At 44.4% G+C, this 19,826-nt stretch overlaps 1 protein-coding gene across 6 annotated transcripts in view; it reads right to left on the reverse strand.

The window, feature by feature from the left end:
• Nucleotides 1-327: 327 nt before the first annotated feature.
• Nucleotides 328-19,826, reverse strand: part of med30 (mediator complex subunit 30) — a 50,333-nt gene continuing 30,834 nt past the window's right edge. For 5 of the 6 annotated variants that reach the window (XM_078398466.1, XM_078398468.1, XM_078398469.1 and 2 more), the window contains exons 4-5: nucleotides 14,534-14,644; nucleotides 328-2,021 (exon numbers count right to left, since the gene is read on the reverse strand). In XM_078398466.1, coding sequence (XP_078254592.1) covers nucleotides 1,926-2,021; nucleotides 14,534-14,644 — 207 coding nt within the window. In that variant the 3' untranslated portion in view covers nucleotides 328-1,925. The remainder of the gene's footprint in view (nucleotides 2,022-14,533; nucleotides 14,645-19,826) is intronic. The other variant, XM_078398471.1, reaches the window with a different exon arrangement.

Consider the following 19,826-nt stretch of genomic DNA (forward strand, 5'->3'; position numbering starts at 1 on the left):
GGCCATTCAGTCCTTCGAGCCCGCACCGCCATTCATCGTGATCATGGCTGATCATCCACAATCAGTAACCCGTGCCTGCCTTCTCCCCATACCCCTTGATTCCACTAGCCCCTAGAGCTCTATCTAACTCTCTTTTAAATGCATCCAGTGAATTGGCCTCCACTGCCCTCTGTGGAAGAGAATTCCACAAATTCACAACTCTCTGGGTGAAAAAGTTTCTTCTCACCTCAGTTTTAAATGGCCTCCCCTTTATTCTTAGACTGAGGCCCCTGGTTCTGGACTCCCCCAACATTGGGAACAATTTTCCTGCATCTAGCTTGTCCAGTCCTTTTATAATTTTATATGTTTCTATCAATTTAGTTTAGAGATACAGCGCTGGAATAGGCCCTTCGGCCCATCGAGTCCGCACCGACCAGTGATCCCCACACGCTGACGCCATCCTACACACACTCGGGATCATTTACAATGACACCAAGCCAATTGACCTACAAACCTGTACGACTTTGGAGTGTGGGAGGAAACCGGAGAAAACTCACGCAGGTCACGGGGAAAACGTACAAACTCCGTATAGACTGCACCGTGGTCAGGATCGAATCCGAACTCGACTGCTGCGTTTTTAGAATCAATTCAGGAACTCTGGCATTCAAACATGACACATAAGTCAGATTTTGCAGGCTTAATGTTGCATGTAATCAAGGACCAAATTGCATAAGAAATACCAGACAATAAATTTTTCAATAATAAATGCAAGTTTTATCTTGATAAAGATGAGGCGTTGATCCCACTCATTCGCAGTCTCTTCAGATTATCTTCCTGAATCTACATGGAGTGTCAGCATTGGCAAGCATTGATTTACTTTCCAAAAACTAAGACCCTGGATACAAATACAACTATATATTACAAAATATAACTGTATTTTCTGTTTATCCAGCCATCGTAAGCAACTTGAGCTCATTCTTGAGGTGTATGATGAGTGTAAACTGTTGGCTTGTCACTTATGGTATTTAGTTTTAGGATAGAATTTCTTTTTACAAACTTGCAAAAACAACCGTTTAAAGTTGTTCACTTTTTATCAAAAATCTTTATGATCATTTTATAAAATGGATCTTAAATTACCGAAAATATTTTACAGTACCCTGGAACAAATTCACTAAGATATTGAGTTATCAAAATAAAGCTTTGTAGCTTAGCGGCAATAAGCAACTAATTTCCAAAAAGCCGCCTAACATTGGGATTTCCAAGCAATATGCAGAATGAACTGGAACAGTATGGTTCCATGGATTGTGATTCCTAAGCAAAGCAAATGGATTAGAATAGTCAGGCTATAAGTCTGGATTGATGTATTGTGAATCTAAACTTTGGTTGAGTACAATTATGTTGAATATTATTTTGAGCTTGTGGAGCATGTCCATTTCAAAGACAGCAGCAGTGGACATTGCAGATTCTAACATCAGGACATCAAGAAACAAAAAGACCCAACTACAAAATGTAACACAAATTCTCAAAAGAAAAATAAAACACAACCTAATTAAAGACAGAAAGGTAAACACACTAATCCTGTAGCAGTCAGCTGCACAGTACAGGAATGTGGATCAGAAATAGAGCTGCCACATGGTTAAAATTCTCCTTTAAAGCACTTGTCCTATTGCCCTTCAGAATTAGTGTTATACCTTCCACCACATCAACCAGGTAGTTGCTGCACAAACATATTAAATACATTTCTCAAATTAATATACAGTTCACAAAGTGACCGTCAGCTCTGGATAATCTCTTTCTGTGCACTCCATTTTAAGGCACCCCTCTTTTGCATTACGTTTTAAAATAGACTTCAGCCAGCAAACCTGATTAGCAGGTGCTGGGCCTGATTATCACCATCAACACACGTATACATTCAATCAAAATAACAACCGACTTCGTAGCCTGGTTCAGTTTCTCATTGCCAACATTGCATTAATGTCCCAAATCAGGTTGCGTAGTTGATCCATTATTTGCTTCAGGTGCTGGTTTTTCTGTTTAAGTTTCTGCAAAGAAGAAAGACAAAATATTTAGGAAAGCGTGATGTCAGTAAGAGATATCTCTTTTACTTTATTTGCCAGCGTTTCATGGGCATGCCTCATTGCTAACATGCAGATTAACAAACTCATGCTGGGCACTTCCTCATCAATAGACCACAGTCTGTACGAATTGGCAGCAACACTTCTTCCTCAATAACCGTCAGTACGGTAGCACCTCGTGCTCAACTCCCCGCTCTCCTCACTCTATACTCATGACTGTGTGGCTAGACACTGTGCAAACTCCATCTTCAAGTTCGCCGATGACACCACCATTGTTGGACGAATTTAGGATGATGAGGCAGAGTATAGAAGGGAGATCGATCGATTGACCAAATGGTACCAACACAACTACCTGGCTCTCAATGTCAGTAAGAACATGGAACTGATTGTTGACTTTAGAAGAGCAAGGATGAGGAACCACAAACCTGTCTATATCGAAGAGACAATGGTGGAGAGCCGAAAGCTTCAAATTCCTGGGTGTATACATCTCTGAAGGTCTTACCTGAATCTAGCACAGTGATGCAATTATAAAGAAAAGCCATCAATGCCTCTTCTTCCTGAGAAGTTTGCAAAGATTTGGTGTGTCAGAGAGGACTCTCTTGAGCTTCTACAGGTGTGCAGTAGAGAGCATATTGGCTGTTTGCATCACGGCCTGGTTCGGCAACTTGAATGCCCAGGAGTGGAGAAGATTGCTAAAAGTGGTGAACACTGCCCAGTATATCACGGGTACTGACCTCCTCGCCATCGAAGGGATTTACTGGAGTCGCTGCCTCAAAAAGACAGCCAGCATCATCAGAGACCCACACCACCCTGGCCACACACTCATCTCACTCCTGCCATCAGGAAGATAAAAGAGCCATTAGGCTATTAAACGCTACAACCTCCAAATAAGCTCTGGTCTAAATAGACTTGGACGCATTGGTTTTTGTATTTTTGCATTATTATTGTTTGGTGTAATGTATGTATGCAGGAGTTTTTTATTATATTGTTTATATTGCATCCGGAGGCTGCAACGGATCGTTCGCACAGCTGAGAAGGTTGTTGGCTGCAACCTTCTCCCCATTGACGAACTGTACACTGCAAGGGCCAGGAAGCGAGCGGGCAAGATCATCTCTGACCCCTCTCACCCTGGCCACAAACTCTTTGAAGCACTTCCCTCTGGAAGGCGACTCCGGACTTTCAAAGCAGCCACAGCCAGACATAAAAACAGTTTTTTTCCACGAGTGATAGTTCTACTCAATAACCAAAGTCTGTAGTCTCTTTTTTGCTCTGGTTTATTTTCACCCCCATGTTTAGACCGTAATGGTTTATCCTTATTGTTTTGATGTGTTTATGCTTTATTCTTAATTGTTAACTGTATGTTTGTGTTGTCATTTGTGAGCGGAGCACCAAGGCACATTCCTTGTATCTGCATACTTGGCCAATAAACTTATTCATTCATTCATTTATTCATTCGTTTACAGAGTACTATTTTTTACATATTTTGTTGTGTTGCTGCAACTAAGAATGTCATTGGACATGTAAGGACCCAAACAGTCTTTCCAGGTGAGACAGAGGTTCACCTGCACCTCCTCCAATCTCATCTATTGGATTCACTGTTCCAGATGTCAACTTCTCTACATCGGCGAAACCAAACGCAGGCTCGGCGATCGTTTCGCTCAACACCTTCACTCAGTCCGCCTTAACCAACCTGATCTCCCGGTGGCTGAGCACTTCAACTCCCCCTCCCACTCCCAGTCTGCCCTTTCTGTCATGGGCCTCCTCCAGTGTCATAGTGAGTCCCACCGCAAATTGGAGGAACAGCATCTCATATTTTGCTTGGGCAGCTTGTAGCCCAGCGTTATGAACATTGACTTCTCTAACTTTAGATAGTTCCTCTGTCCCTCTCTTCCTTTCCCCCTTCCCAGCTCTCCCTCTATCTTCCTGTCTCCAACTACATCCTTTCTTTGTCCCTCCCCTGACATCAGTCTGAAGAAGGGTCTCAACCCGAAACATCACCTATTCCTTCTCTCCTGAGATGCTGCCTGACCTGCTGAGTTACTCCAGCATTTTGTGATACCTAAGAATGTCATTGTTCTGTTTGGGACATATGACAATAAAACACTCTTGACTCTTGAAAATAATCAATGTAAGATAATTCCGCACACAATATTCTCTCTTGGGAATTTTTTTTTCATTTACGGATTACTATTCATATGTGATAGGTACCAAGTCAAACAGACTATTTCCTGATCAGCGCAATAGTCTCAGTAGTTTAAGGCAATGCAGATGTTGTATATATGGATTTCAGCAAAGCATTCGACAAGGTTCCACATGGTAGGCTGCTCTGGAAGGTTAGATCACATGAGATCCAAGGAGAGATAGATGAATGGATAGAAAATTGGCTCCATGGAAGGAAGCAGAGGGTGATGGTGGAGGGTTGCTTCTTGGACTGGAGGCCTGTGACTAGTGGTGTGCCTCAGGGTTCGGTGCTGGGACCGTTACTCTTTGTCATCTATATCAATGATTTGGATGAGAACATACATGGCATGATTAGCAAGTTTGCAGATTACACAAAAGTGGGTGGTTTTGCAGATAGTGAAGAGGATTGTGAAAAATTGCAGCAGGGTCTGGATCGATTGGGCATGTGGGCTGAGGAATGGTTGATGGAATTTAATGCAGAGAAATGCGAGGTGTTGCATTTTGGGAAGTCTAACATGGGCAGGACCTACACAGTGAGAGGTAGGGCTCAGGGCAGTGTTGTAAAGCAGAGGGATCTAGTAGTGCAGGTGCATGGTTCCTTGAAGGTTGAGTCGCAGGAAGATAGGGAGGTCAAAAAGCCTTTTGGCGCATTAGCCTTCGTCAGCCACAGTATTGTGTATAGAAGTTGGGAGGTCATGTTGCAGTTGTATAAGATGTTGGTGAGGCCGCATTTAGAGTATTGTGTTCAGTTCTGGGCACCGTGTTATAGGAAAGATGTTGTCAGGCTGGAAAGGGTACAGAGAAGATTCACGAGGATGTTGCCAGGACTAGAGGTTCTGAGCTACAGGGAGAGGTTGAGCAGGCTGGGACTCTATTCCTTGGAGTGCAGGTGGATGTGGGGTGATTGTAGAGAGGTGTATAAGATTATGAGAGGAATAGATCAGGTAGATGCAGAGTCTCTTGCCCAGAGTAGGTGAATCGAGGACTGGAGGACATAGGTTTAAGGTGAAGGGGAAAAGATTTAATAGGAATCTGAGGGGTAGCCTTTTCATACAAAGGGTGATGGGTGTATGGAACAAGCTGCCAGAGGAGGTAGTTGACATGTCCCAACATTTAAGAAACAGTTAGACAGGTACATGGATAGGACAGGTTTTGAGGGATATGGACCAAATGCGGGCAGGTGGGACTAGTGTAGCTGGGACATGTTGGGCTGAAGGGCCTGTTTCCACACTGTATCACTCTATGAATCTATACACGAGAAATGGCTTGATTGTAATCATGTATTGTCTTTCCGCTGACTGGTTAGCACGCAACAAAAGCTTTTCACCCTTCCTCGGTACACGTGACAATAAACTAAACTGATAAACTGACAAATAAACAAAAAAAATCATCTTCTAGCATCTTGGCTGAGATTGTTTTTAGCTGGTAAGAACTATCACCATTATCTTTGATGCCTACTGTTTCGGATGCTGGTAACTACTCGTCAGTAGGCTAGCATCCCTGACTGCTGTTCAGCCCTGAATATTGTCACCGTAGCAGGAATGCGTGACGAATGTACTAAACGTTATTTGATGAGTTAATTACTTAATTTTTCAGAATCTGAGAGATAATTATCAATAACCATTAATACTCGGTCTTTCCACGGAGGAACCAGCCACTCTGCCCAACATCTCCCACAGAACCCTTCTGGTTCCGTCACATTGTGGTCACTTGTTTCGAAAAATATACCACCAGCAATGCTCGCGACAATGGCTCTCACAAGTTGAACAGTCACTACAGTTATTTTTTGACGTTTCACTTCAATATAAAAGCCAAAGGTTTTGCTTCACGTAAATTTGAATTGTGACATTTTACCTTACAAAGTTAACGTTCTTGACCATTGTTACCACAATGCTTCTCTTTGGAGATAAATAATGCTTATGCATTAATGAAGGGAGTCACACATGTCAGCTTCACAACACTTTCAAGGCAGCAATAAACACTCTCCAGATCAACACGTGGACATCTATTAAGATGTGGAATTCTCAGGAACCTTACTCTGCATGACACATCCTCAAAGAACTTCAATAGATTAGTCAGTCACAATTTATCTTTCATATACTAGCGTTGACTCAGTCCCAATATTTGATTTTTTTAAGTCACTTTATAAACATATCTATTATATGTTGGTAATTCCTACTTTCTCTGTCACTCCTTTGTTGAATTATGGGCTCCAATCTGCAGGAACCAGGATTGGATCAATGAAATTCTTACTTTCTGGAACTTTACAGACACTTTAAACACAACAAAACCAATAAATATACAAATAAATTATTAGTTATGCAAGGTAAACTAGACCATAATAACACAAGCCAAAGTATGTAGCGCCTTGTACTATTTAATAGTACAAAGGTTCTCAATAGTTCCGTGCTGAGGTGGGTTTTCACTGTTTTATGTATTGGTTTCCAATGTTTATTTGTTTCTAACTTACACATTTAGCTCTGTTTCTCCTCCTGATTCTCACCTCAGGTTCTCATCTCCCCACTGAGCTGGTTCAAACAATCTTCAAAGTGCCAAAAACAGCCGTACAAAGATATTGGCAGTGGCCCTTCGGCCCAACTTGTCCACACCGTCCAACATGTCTCCTGTACATTAGTTCCACCTGCCTTTACTTTAGTTTATTGTCACTGTCAGAGACAGTGAAAAGCTTTTGTTGCATGCTAACCATTCAGCGGATAAACAATACATAATTACAATGAAGCCATCCACAGTGTATAAAAGGGAATAACGTTTAGTGCAAGATAAGCCAGTGAAGTCTGATCAATTATAGTCCGAGGGAGTCCAGAGATAGATAGTAGTTCAGGACTGCTATCTAGTTGTTGCTTACGACCGTTCAGTTGCCTGATAACAGATGGGAACAAACTGTCCCAGAATCCGGAGATAGACACAAAATGCTGGAGTAACTCAGCAGGACAGGCAGCATCTCTGGAGAGAAGGAATGGGCGACGTTTCGGGTTGAGAATCTGGAGGTGTGTTTTCACACTTCTATACCTTTTGGCCAATGGGAGAGGGAGCAACTTGTCTTTGATTATGCTGCTGGCCTTGCCGAGGCAGCATGATGTGTAAATGGAGTCGATGGAAGGGAGGTTGGTTTGTGTGATGGTCTGGGCTGCTGGCCTTGCCGAGGCAGCATGAGGTGTAAATGGAGTCAATGGGAAATGTCGTAGAACAGAGACCCCAGGGTATAGATACGAAGTTCCATAAAAATGGGAACACAGGGAGATAGAATGGTGGAGAAGCATTTGGCATGCTTGCTTTTATAAGTGTTTTGAGTGCAGGAGTCAGGATGTCTTGTTACAGCTGTACAAGTTCCAGATTAGCCCACATCTGGAGAATTGTGTACTATTCTGGTCAACCTGCAACAGGAAGGATGTCGTTAAACTAGAAAGGGTGAAAAAAGATTAACATGGAAAAAGATTAACATGGGTCTGAAATGTTTGAGTTATAAGATGAGGTTGGAAAGGCTGGGTCTTTTATCCCTGGAGGGTGTGAGGCTGAGAGGTAACCTTATAGAAGTTTATAAAATCCTGAGGGGAATCGATAAAAGTCTTTTTCCCAGTACACTGAAATCTAAAACTAAGTGTAGGTGAGAGGGAAAAGGTTTAAAATGGACCCTTGGGCCAACTGTTTCACACAGACAGTGGTGCATATGTTCATCAGGCTGCTGAAGAAAGTGGTACAATTATGACATTTAAAAGATACTTGGAATGGTTTAGAGGGATATGGGCCAGGAGCAGTGAAATGGAAGTAGCTCGATTAGATAACTTGGCTGGATGTGCTGGGCTGAAGGGCCTGTTTCAGTGCTTGTCGGCTGTTTGACTCTATCCCATAAAAAAAACATAACTGTGCTACGTATGGTCTGGTACATAATGTTTTGTAATTATAAACTTGAGGGTCTGGTTTACAAGTGTTATCAGTAAAGTGAAGAAAATTGATTCTAGATTGAAAATTGTAATGATTGTTTCTGCACAATTTGAATGCTTTGTAGAAAGCCATTCACCAACACCAGTATCTTCCAGGAATCCTCAGGGCTCTTCCATGTCTCCTTTGCCCTCTGTCTCCTGCACACAAGCTGATGACAGACTGCCACACAAGACCCTAAGTCCTCTTCTGGTCGGCAGCAAGCAGGAGGCATCTTTAATAAATTGGAAGTATTCCTTTGACACAGGCAGGTTCTGATTTAAATCTTTTACAAATTTTAGAATGCCATTAAATGAACACGATTGATTATGACAATACTCAGTGATACAAACAGATGCTAACACTTCACATATATTCAAAACTATTTACGAACTGATGAACAGACTGTACAAGGTTTCACAATTTTTACTTTGTCTAAATAAGGGAGATTCAATTTCTCATCAAATCAGATCTTTTAATCTCAAACATGAAAAGTGGTGGCACTCTTCTGTTGAATTAAGCAGGAAAGAATCAGAATAATATTCTTACAAAATACTATTATTTGCTTTCTATTACGGTTATATTTTTGTCATTCATTTTTATAGGTGATGAAATGTGCTATTTTATATATTAAAGATTGTATTCATCCGTAAATTATGGAAGATCATGCATGCAATTCCAAATTGATAATTTTCAAAAATTTCGATAACCTACAAAACATCAGTTTCACTACGATGGATATCAGCGATATTAAAATCTTGGGAGAAAATTAAACAACATCTCTGGCAGTTTCAGCATCATCTTCACCCCTGCCTCCACCACCTTAAGAAATTGTCATGGATCAGCAGAAGGAAGGATTCATTCGTTTTAGGGTTAATTTGCATTTTTGAAAAAGAACCAGAATTTCCCCTCCAAGAGAGGTTGATAGGGACCTGTTCTCTAAAGTGGCAACGGAGAAGTATTGTGGTTTCTGGAGCGAGGAACCTTAATGTCCTGACTGGCCATTTCACTCTTTTTGAGGTTTAATTTGCAAGGCAAAATCTGATGCAAGAATAACTATTGATCTACGTCCCGACTGTTGTCTAATGGCAAACCCCAATGAGGAGATATTTAAAAAAAATTGTTGGTGGCTTGGTTTGAAAACAATGTCCAGTTTTATTATTTGAAGTAGACCAAGTGGACCCGTTGAGCCCACAACTCAACGGGCGGCACGGTAGCGCAGCGGTAGAGTTGCTGCTTTACAGCGAATGCAGCGCCGGAGACTCAGGTTCGATCCTGACTACGGGTGCTGCACTGTAAGGAGTTTGTACGTTCTCCCCGTGACCTGCGTGGGTTTTCTCCGAGATCTTCGGTTTCCTCCCACACTCCAAAGACGTACAGGTATGTAGGTTAATTGGCTGGGTAAATGTAAAAATTGTCCCTAGTGGGTGTAGGATAGTGTTAATGTACGGGGATCACTGGGCGGCACGGACTTGGAGGGCCGAAAAGGTCTGTTTCCGGCTGTATATATATGATATGATATGATATGATAACTCATTGGGTTGCCGTTGTGACGTGGGGAAGTGGCACTTTTTTCTTTAAAATAAATGGCTTTTTTAAAAAACACATCTCATTGAAAATCATGATTTTTCTTTAAAATGGTGTATTTTTTCTGCATTGGTCTAACACCCTCCCCTCCATCCCCTCAACCCCCCTTCTTCCCCACCCACTCCCTCCTTCCCCTCCCACCCCCCAGTCACCCACTCCACCCCCCCTTATCCCCCCCTCCATTCTTAGGGGCTCTCCGGCGGCGCCGCCATTCCCGCCCGTTGGGTTTCCATGGTGACGTGGAACATGGAGGTATTACTGCGCATGGGTGGCTGACGGGCACAGCAAGTGGAAAAGGGATTTATTAAAGTTTAAAATGTGAATAACAAAATATAACAATTTGAACATTAATAGGATTTCTTGATGCAGGAATTTTCAACATCAGCATCATTTCCCCTTTTCACAACAGGAAGGAGTTGTCGAAAATCGCCACAACAAAAGGTAAGAATGCCGCCAAAAGGCTCATCGTTCTTATTCCATAGATCTCGAAGAGTTCTGTCCACCGCTTCAAAGCTCCCCCTCCTAATCATCGGGCACTCATTCCAAACAATCAGTCTCACACTCCTGATCAAATGAACCATGTTGGAGTTCTTCTCAATGTTGCACATTGTATTATCGATCACTTCGATGGGTATCTTGAATCGAGAATGTGCAGTTCTTCCACCAGGCTGCTATACCAATGGATGCTACAGCAAAAGCAACATCAACTTGACCTCGAACTTTGGAGAGGACCAAATTAGTGAGAATTGTTTTGCCCATTCCTGCTGGTGTATCAATGAAAAACATTGAAGGAACATTCCTTTCCAAGCAGCTGCACACATGGTCATACACTGCTCTTTGCTCAGCATTCAGCAGAGGCTCCTTCTCTTCAACAAATCACTGTTGTTCAGGGCTATTGTGCTGCAATTCCCACAACAATTCTGGATTGTCACCATCAAGGTTCATCCTTCCATGTCTTGGTAGTGGCACATGAAAGTATCCCAGTGTCCCAGTGTCTTGTTGTAATTCACAAGCTTGTCTAGAATATACAACAGAGCCTGATCATGATGCCTCTCATCAATCATGATAATTGGATCATCGATTGTTCTCCGTTCTCTTTGAAGGTAATCTTCATGCATTGAATTCTTGAAGCGATCCCATAATTGTCGAGAAGTGTTGATCTCAGCAATTGTCAGCAAAACAAACAAATCTCTCATTGCTTCAGGGAGTCTTGTCCGTTCAGCATCTTCCATCGTTTGTTGCCAATGGTCGTCAGTTTGCAACAAACTTCTTTCTATGCTGACGTCTGTGAAGGAAGGAAGAATATGTCCGTCATGTGTCCTCGATGGATTGAAGGATATTGGCCCTTTTACGTGATGGAGAAGCAGTCTCAAGTAGTAGAGGTCACATCTTGGAGAAACGGTATACACTCGTCCCAGAACGTTGGCTTCAAAAATACCTGGAAGATCTTCCACCATCTTCCCAACCTTCCTTCTTTGCCATTTCTTATTGTTCCATGTGTAAAATCGGGGTACATCAGCGTAGTACAGTGTTCTTGCACATTGATCTCGAGAACACAATTCCATGAATTCAGTTAAAGTTGTTCTCGTGATATCCTCATTTCTCACCAGCCGACCAGCATCGACTCTGATGATGACTCGTTGTTCTTGTGGTAGATGTACCTGGAGTCGAATGACAGCGGAGTGTCTCTCATGAGTTGGAAATCCAAGGAATGATCCCACTGCTTCCAATGGGCCAATGTATCTGCCAGTAAAGTACTGTGCAATTTCATCATCCCTGTTAACTCCAAAAACTGCTTGATCACTCCCCTTCAAGGTGTACTTGAACACGTATTTGACTGACTTTCCAGAGGAGCATATCTCAACGTTGATGTGACATTTGAACAACTTCAAGAGTTGAGCATTACAGGGCACCACCCATTCAGAAGTAATAGGTTGATCCCCGTGTCCTTCTTGATGTCCCTGAAATCCTCCCATATCCGGAGATCATCTCCTGTACAGAGGATGTGACTCATCTCCACACCTTGTGCTTTCGATAAATAGTTTCGGGAATCTCTTTAAGCATCTTCCATTCTTCCAACATGGAGAAGAAGCAGCGGCGGCTCCGGGGCTGAGCGGTGAAGGAGACGCCTGGGTTTAGAGCGGCAGCGGTGATGGCGGGGCGAGGGCTCCGGGGCTCAGCGAGGCAGCAGCGATGGAGATGCACGAGGTTTTGATGGCGGTGATGGCGGGGAAGGGCTCCGGGGCTCAGCAAGGCAGCAGCGATGGAGACGCACGAGGTTTTGATGGCGGTAATGCGGGGCGAGGGCTCCGGGGCTCAGCGAGGCGGCAGCGATGGAAACGCCCAGGGTTTAGAGCGGCAGCGGGAGTGGCGGCCATGATGGAGACACCCGTGGTTTGGAGCGGCGACGGTGACGCTCCCCCACATGGGCCGCGGAACCATTCGGGCGTCTGGCGGGAAGTGGGAGCTGAACGCAAAATGGCGACCCTCCACCCAACTGCGCGCGCGCAGTCACCCGGCCATCTTACGTAAGTGTATGCGCTGGTCTGGCAGCCATCTTACTTGAGGACCGCCCCCCCCCAACTGTGCATGCGCGGGTTTTTAAAAACTATAAAATGTGCATAACTTTTAAAATATAACACCAATTTCAATTAAAATATTTGCATTACCATTAAAGCGGTGACGGTGAGTAAAGTGGGCCTAAAATTGTCATGCTATCATGTACCGTTTTGGTTGAAGTTTAATCACAAACAAACAAACAAACAAACGAGAGTTTTAGTATATATCTCGCTGCAGTTGTAGGATGCACAGACAGGTTCCCATTAGTGATCTACTGGAACAGCTGAAGTGAATAAGTTTATTGGCCAAGTATGTGCACATACAAGGAATGTGCCTTGGTGCTCCGCTCGCAAGTAACAACACCAACATACAGTAAACAATTAAGAATAAAGCATAAAACATTAAAACATTAAGAAAACAACATTACAGTTTAAACATGTGAGTGAAATAAACCAGAGCAAAAGGAGGCTACAGACTTTTGGTTATTGAGTAGAACTATCACTCGCTGAAAAAAAAGCTGTTTTTATGTCTGGCTGTGGCTGCTTTGACAGTCCGGAGTCGCCTTCCAGAGGGAAGTGCTTCAAAGAGTTTGTGGCCAGGGTGAGAGGGGTCAGAGATGATCTTGCCCGCTCGCATCCTGGCCCTTGCAGTGTACAGTTCATCAATGGGGGGAAGGTTGCAGCCAACAACCTTCTCAGCTGTGCGAACGATCCGTTGCAGCCTCCGGATGTCGTGCTTGGTGGCTGAGCCAAACCAGACCATGATGGAGAAGGTGAGGACGGACTCAATGATAGCAGTATAGAATTGGACCATCATTGCCTGTGGCAGATTGTGTTTATTCAGTTGCCGCAGGAAGTACATCCTCTGTTGGGCCTTTTTGACTGTGGAGTCGATGGTGGCCCCCATTTAAGGTCCCTGGAGATGATGGTTCCAAGGAACTTAAATGACTCCACAGATGTGACTATAGTGTTGTTGATGGTGAGTGGGGGGAGGGGAGGGGGATCTCTTCGAAAGTCTACATTTAGTTCCACTGTCTTGAGAGCATTGAGCTCCAGGTTGTTGCAATGGCACCAGGACGCCAGCTGTGTCACTTCCCATCTGTAGGCAGATTCCTCCCCATCCTGGATCAGTCCAATCAGGGTTGTGTCATCCGCAAACTTGAGGAGCTTGACAGGAGTCTGTGGAGGTGCAGTCGTTGGTGTAGAGAGAGTAAAGGAGAGGGGAGAGTACGCAGCCTTGCGGTGCTCCTATGCTGAGGGTCTGCGGGTCCGAGATGTGCTTTCCCAGCCTCACATGCTGCTTCCTGTCCGTCAGGAAGTTGATGATCCACTGACAGAGGGGTTCAGGCACAGTCAGTTGGGGGAGTTTGGAGTGTAGTAGCTCTGGCACAATGGTGTTAAGTGCAGAGCTAAAGTCCACAAACAGAATCCTGGCATAGGTCCCCTTGTGGTCTAGGTGCTGGAGGAGGAAGTGCAGGCCTAGATTGACTGCGTCATCCACCGATCTATTGGCCCTGTGTGCAAACTGCAGGGGGTCCAGCAGGGGGTTTGTGATGTTTTTCAGCTGGGCCAGCACAAGTCTTTCAAAGGTCTTCATGACTACAGAGGTAAGTGCGACAGGCCTGTGGTCATTAAGACCAGTGATCCTTGTCTTTTTGGGTACAGGGACAATAGTGGAGACTGAAGCAGGCAGGGACAGTACAGCAGTACAGGGACAGCAGGCAATGGTCAGAGATCCAATTTACGGATTTCAGCAAGCAGAATGTAAACATCAAAAGGACTTTTTATTTCCCCCCATAAACCTTGAACAAAGGATAATCTCCCCCAACCTCCTTTCTTTTTTAGACACATCAATAAAATTTAACAACACCAATTACCAAGCAGGTGGCACTGCATTTTACAGACATTTCACTCTATTTTTGGAATCCAGCCAGATTAACGGGATGGAATTTCCCTTGCTATTTATATTGCTGCTGGCTACTAAATCAGACTAATGATCTCCAATTATAGCAGGTCAAATGATATCCTTGTCTGAGAAAGGTTGCAATGATACTGGTGCAGCACCACGTTTTTCCATCATTCATTCCCCGATCTCGTTGAGCCTAAAACTTCACAGCAAATTACTTCCATCCCACCCCATCTGTCCGCAAGTGCTTTTGTAAACATTAAACAATTAAGATATACTTGGATAAACCTTTCAAAGTGTTTCTGTACCTTATTTACCTCTACAATTTCCCGCCTCTCTTCACTTGCCAAACGGAGTTGATTTGCCAAGCTATGATCTTCATGTTTTGTACTTTCATCCTCCACATAAGGAATAAGTTGCTGAGGAGATATAAACAAAATATAATTAAACCAGGTTCACTTTAAGCATTATGCATGGCCTTCTCCACAGTGAGCACTATTTAACTCATTTCCACTTGTATCTTCAAATGTAACCTTTTGAAATTTCATTATACTCTTTAAACATACACATGGAAATCAGAGTTCAGCTTTTTCAGTGTGCTAAAATATCACATCTAATGCTTTTGTCAACTTGACCCTCCCAAATGATTGCAAAATAGCTGTAAAGTGTGAAATCTACACTGAAATTTCAATCTTAACCTGCCTGTGTCAAAGGAATAGACAATAGACAACAGGTGCAGGAGGAGGCCATTCGGCCCTTCGAGCCAGCACCACTATTCAATGTGATCATGGCTGATCATTCACAATCACTTCCGATTTATTAAAGATGCCTCCATTTGCTGCATCACAATCTTGTGTGACAGTCAGGCAGCAGCTACTGTGCATGAGTCAGAGGGCAAGGAGACATGGAAGAGCCCCGAGCTTCCTGGATGATTGGTGAGTGAGATGCCTGCCAGGAAAGAGAAGCCACACCAGGTGGAGCAACGCTGGACATAGGCAGCCTGGTATCACTGGATATTCAGTGACCTCTGCAACTCTTCAAGATCAAAAGTGCTCTTTAATACAGACACGCACGTGTGCTCACATACACTGCCATACCTGAAACAACAGTGACAGGTCTCCCCACACAGTGACTCAGGCAGAGAGATTTGCTGGTGGGAGGACTGGGCAGGGGATAGGATAGAGAGAGAGAGGGAGGGAAAGCAAAGGCTATCTGAAGTTAGAGAAGTCAATGTTCATACCGCTGGGGTGAGCAACATATGAGGTGCTGTTCCTCCAATTTGCGCTGGGCCTCATTCTGACAATGGAGGGGGCCCAGGACAGAAACGTCAGATTGGGAATGGGAGGGGGAGTTGAAGTGCTGAGCCACCGGGAGATCAGGTTGGTTAAGACGGACTGACCGAAGGTGTTCAGCGAAACGATCACCGAGCCTGCGCTTGGTCTCGCCGATGTAGAGAAGTTGACACCTGGAACAGTAGATGAGGTTGGAGGAGGTGCAGGTGAACCTCTGCCTCACCTGGAAAGACTGTCTGGGTCCTTGGATGGAGTTGAGGGGGAGGTAAAGGGTCAGGTGTTGCATCTCCTGCGGTTGCTGGGGAAAGTACCTGGGGAGGGGGTGGTTTGGGTGGGAAGGGACGAGTGGACCAGGGAGTTGCGGAGGGAACAGTCTCTGCGGAAAGCAGAAAGGGGGTGGGATGGGAAAATGTGGCCAGCAGTGGGGTCCCGTTGGAGGTGACGGAAATGTTGGAAGATTATATGCTGTATCTGACGGCTGATGGGGTGGAAGGTGTGGACAAGGGGGACTCTGTCCTTGTTACGAATGGGGAGAGGGGGTGCAAGAGCGGAGCTGCGAGATATCGCGGAGACCCTAGTGAGAGCCTCATCTATAATGGAAGAGGGGAAACCCGGTTCCTAAAGAATGAGGACATCTCTGATGCCCTGGTATGGAAAACCTCATCCCGGGTGCAGATGCGGCGTAGACGGAGGAATCGGGAGTAGGGGATAGAGTCTTTACGGGAAACAGGGTAGGAAGAAGTGTAGTCTAGATAGCTATGGGAGTCAGTGGGTTTGTAGTAGATGTCGGCTGCTCCAGGTGTCAACTCCTGTACATCGGCGAGACCAAGCGCAGACTCGGCGATCGTTTCGCTGAACATCGCCACTCAGTCCGCCTTAATCTACCTGACCTCTCGGTTGCTCAGCACTTTAACTCCCCGTCCCATTCCCAATCTGACCTTTCTGTCCTGGGCCTCTTCCATTGTCAGAGTGAGGCCCAGCGCAAATTGGAGGAACAGCACCTCAAATTTTGCTTGGGTAGCTTACACCCCATGTGGAAAAGCTCAGGGTCCTGATAACATCCCCCCAGAATTCCTGAAACACTGCGGTCCTAAATGCCTGGCCTGGCTCCGTGAGTTTTACTCCTCTTGCCTCATTGGTCAGTCCATTCCTCATATTTCGCTTGGGCAGCTTGCAGCCTAGCGGTATAAACATTGACTTCTCCAACTTTAGATAGTTCCTCTGTCCCTCTCTTCCCCTCCCCCTTCCCTGTCTCCACCCATATCCTATCTTTGTCCCGCCCCCCCTGACATCAGTCTGAAGAAGGGTCTCGACCCCAAAACGTCACCCATTCCTACTCTCCAAGATGCTGCCTGACCTGCTGAGTTACTCCAGCATTTTGTGATACCGCAGAGAATTGCTGAGTATTTCTGATCCAATGTAATGCGGCCCGACACTCTGGCAATAACCCGACTACCCATTGACAGAAACATCCTTCTACAACCAAGGGAGCAGGTTTTAAGTTGCTCCTTGCCACGTTAAGGTATTATAAAGACTTCCATTTCACTGATTCCAATTGTAATCAAATTGCTGGAGTACAGGCAGCATCTCGGGAGAGAAGGAATGACTGACGTTTCATGTCGAGACCCTTCTTCAGGCTCAGGCGTGTGAGTGAGGCCCAAAAAAAGAGGAAAAGTGCCGAGCACTTGCGCAAGGCGTAAAACGGGGTCAAAAAACGGGGAATTTTTTGAAATTTACACACAAAATTACCAGTTTCAAGCCTCTTTTAGTGCATTTCAAAGTAAAAACGAACATTACAAAATAATGTGAATATGTCACTGTATACTAATAACATTTTGAAATAAATTTGCACATTAATTGATAATCAGCCCAAAAAGGTAGTAATTGGCTTTTCTAGACTTGAGGAATTGTAAAGGTAAGAAGACATTCAGTCTGAAGAAGGGTCTCGACCCGAAACGTCACCCATTCCTTCTCTCCTAGATGCTGCCTGACCTGCTGAGTTATTCCAGCATTTTGTGATACTGAAGACACTAATTGGAGTTGTCTCCAGACCCCCAAATAGTAGCCCGGATGTAGGGTGTAAGTTGCAGCAGGAGTTAAAGCTGGCATGTAACAAAGGTAATGCCACTGTGGTGATGGGCGATTTCAATATGCAGGTAGACTGGGAAAATCAGGTTGGTTCTGGACCCCAAGAAAGAGTTTGTAGAGTGCCTCCGAGATGGATTCTTAGAGCAGCTTGTACTGGAGCCTACCAGAGAGAAGACAATTCTGGATTTAGTGTTGTCCAATGAATCAGATTTGATAAGAGAACTCGAGGTAAAGGTGATTAGTTTTAATCTGCAATTTGAGAGGGAGAAGGTTAAATCAGAAGTGTCAGTGTTGCAGTTGAACAAAGGGGACTATGAAGGCATGAGAGAGGAGCTGGCCAAGGTAGATTGGAAAGGGATCCTAGCAGGAATGACGGTGGAACAGCAATGGCAGGAATTTCTAATCCGGAAGACGCAGGATCATTTCATTCTAAGGATAGAAAGATTCTAAGGGGAGTAGGAGGCAACCGTGGCTGACAAGGGAAGTTAGGGATGGAATAAAACTAAAAGAAAAGGTGTATAACACAGCAAAGAATAGCAGGAAGCCAGAGGATTGTGAAACTTTCAAAGGACAATAGAAGGTAATAAAACTTGAATACGGGCTGAAAAGATGAAGTACGAGGGGAAGCTGGCCGAGAATATAAAGAAGGACAGTAAAAGCTTCTTTAGATACGTTAAGAGAAAAAGATTAGCAAAGACAAATGTGGGTCCCTTGAAGGCAGACACGGGTGAAATTATTATGGGTAACAAGGAAATGGCAGAAGAGTTCAACATGTACTTTGGATCTGTCTTCACTAAGGAAGACACAAACAATCTCCCAGATGTACTAGAGGACAGAGGATCTACGGGAATAGAGGAATTGAATGGAATTTGCATTAGGCGAGAAATAGTATTGGGTAGACTGATGGGACCGAAGAGTGATAAATCCCCTGGGCCTGATGGTCTGCATCCCAGGGTACTCAGGGAGGTGGCTCTCGAAATAGTGGATGCATTGGCGATCATTTTCCAATGTTCTATAGATTCACAATCAGTTCCTGTGGATTGGAGGATAGCTAATGTTATCCCACTTTTCAAGAAATGAGCGAGAGAGAAAACGGTGAATTAAAGACCAGTTAGCCTGACATCGGTGGTGGGGAAGATGCTGGAGTCAATTATTAAAGAGGTAATAACAGTGCATTTGGATAGCAGTAAAAGGATAAGTCCAAGTCAGCATGGATTAATGAACGGGAAATCATGCTTGACTACTCTTGTGGAATTTTTTTGAGGATGTGACAAGTAAAATGGATGAAGGGGAGCCAGTGGATGTAATGTATCTAGACATTCAGAAAGCCTTTGATAAGGTCCCACACGGGAGATTGGTGAGCAAAATTAGAGCACATGGTATTGGGGATAGAGTGTTGACATGGATAGAGAATTGGTTGGCAGACAGGAAGCAAAGAGTAGCAGCAAACAGGTCCTTTTCAGAATGGCAGGCAGTGGCGAGTGGAGTGCCGCAAGGCTCGGTGTTGGGGCCGCAACTATTTACCATATATATTAATGATTTGGATGAATGAATTAGAATTAACACTAGCAAGTTTGCAGATGACACAAAGCTGGGTGGCAGTGTGAACTGCGAAGAGGATGTTAGGAGGTTGCAGGGTGACTTGGACAGGTTGAATGAGTGGGCAGATGCGTGGCAGATGCAGTATAATATAGATAAATGTGAGGTTATCCACTTTGGCGGCAATGAGACCTGGGTGTCCTTGTACACCAGTCACTGAAAGTTGGCGTGCGGGTACAGCAGGCAGTGAAGAAAGCTAACGGCATGGTGGCCTTCATAAGGAGAGGATTTCAGTATAGGAGTAAAGAGGCTCTTCTGCAGTTGTATAGGGCCCTGGTGAGACCACATCTGGAGTATTGTGCACAGTTTTGGTCTCCTAATTTGAGGAAGGACATCCTTGTAATTGAGGCAGTGCAGCATAAGTTCACGAGATTGATCCCTGGGATGGCGGGACTGTCATATGAGGAAAGATTGAAAAGACTAGGCTTGTATTCACTGGAGTTTAGAAGGATGAGAGGGGATCTAATAGAGGCATATAAAATTATTGAAGGACTGGACAAGCTAGATGCAGGAAAAATGTTCCCAATGTTGGGCGAGTCCAGAACCAGGGGCCACAGTCTTAGAATAAAGGGGAGGCCATTTAAAACTGAGGTGAGAAGGAACTTTTTCACCCAGAGTTGTG

The sequence above is a fragment of the Rhinoraja longicauda genome, chromosome 4 (assembly GCF_053455715.1).
Source record: "Rhinoraja longicauda isolate Sanriku21f chromosome 4, sRhiLon1.1, whole genome shotgun sequence".
NCBI lineage: Eukaryota > Metazoa > Chordata > Chondrichthyes > Rajiformes > Arhynchobatidae > Rhinoraja > Rhinoraja longicauda.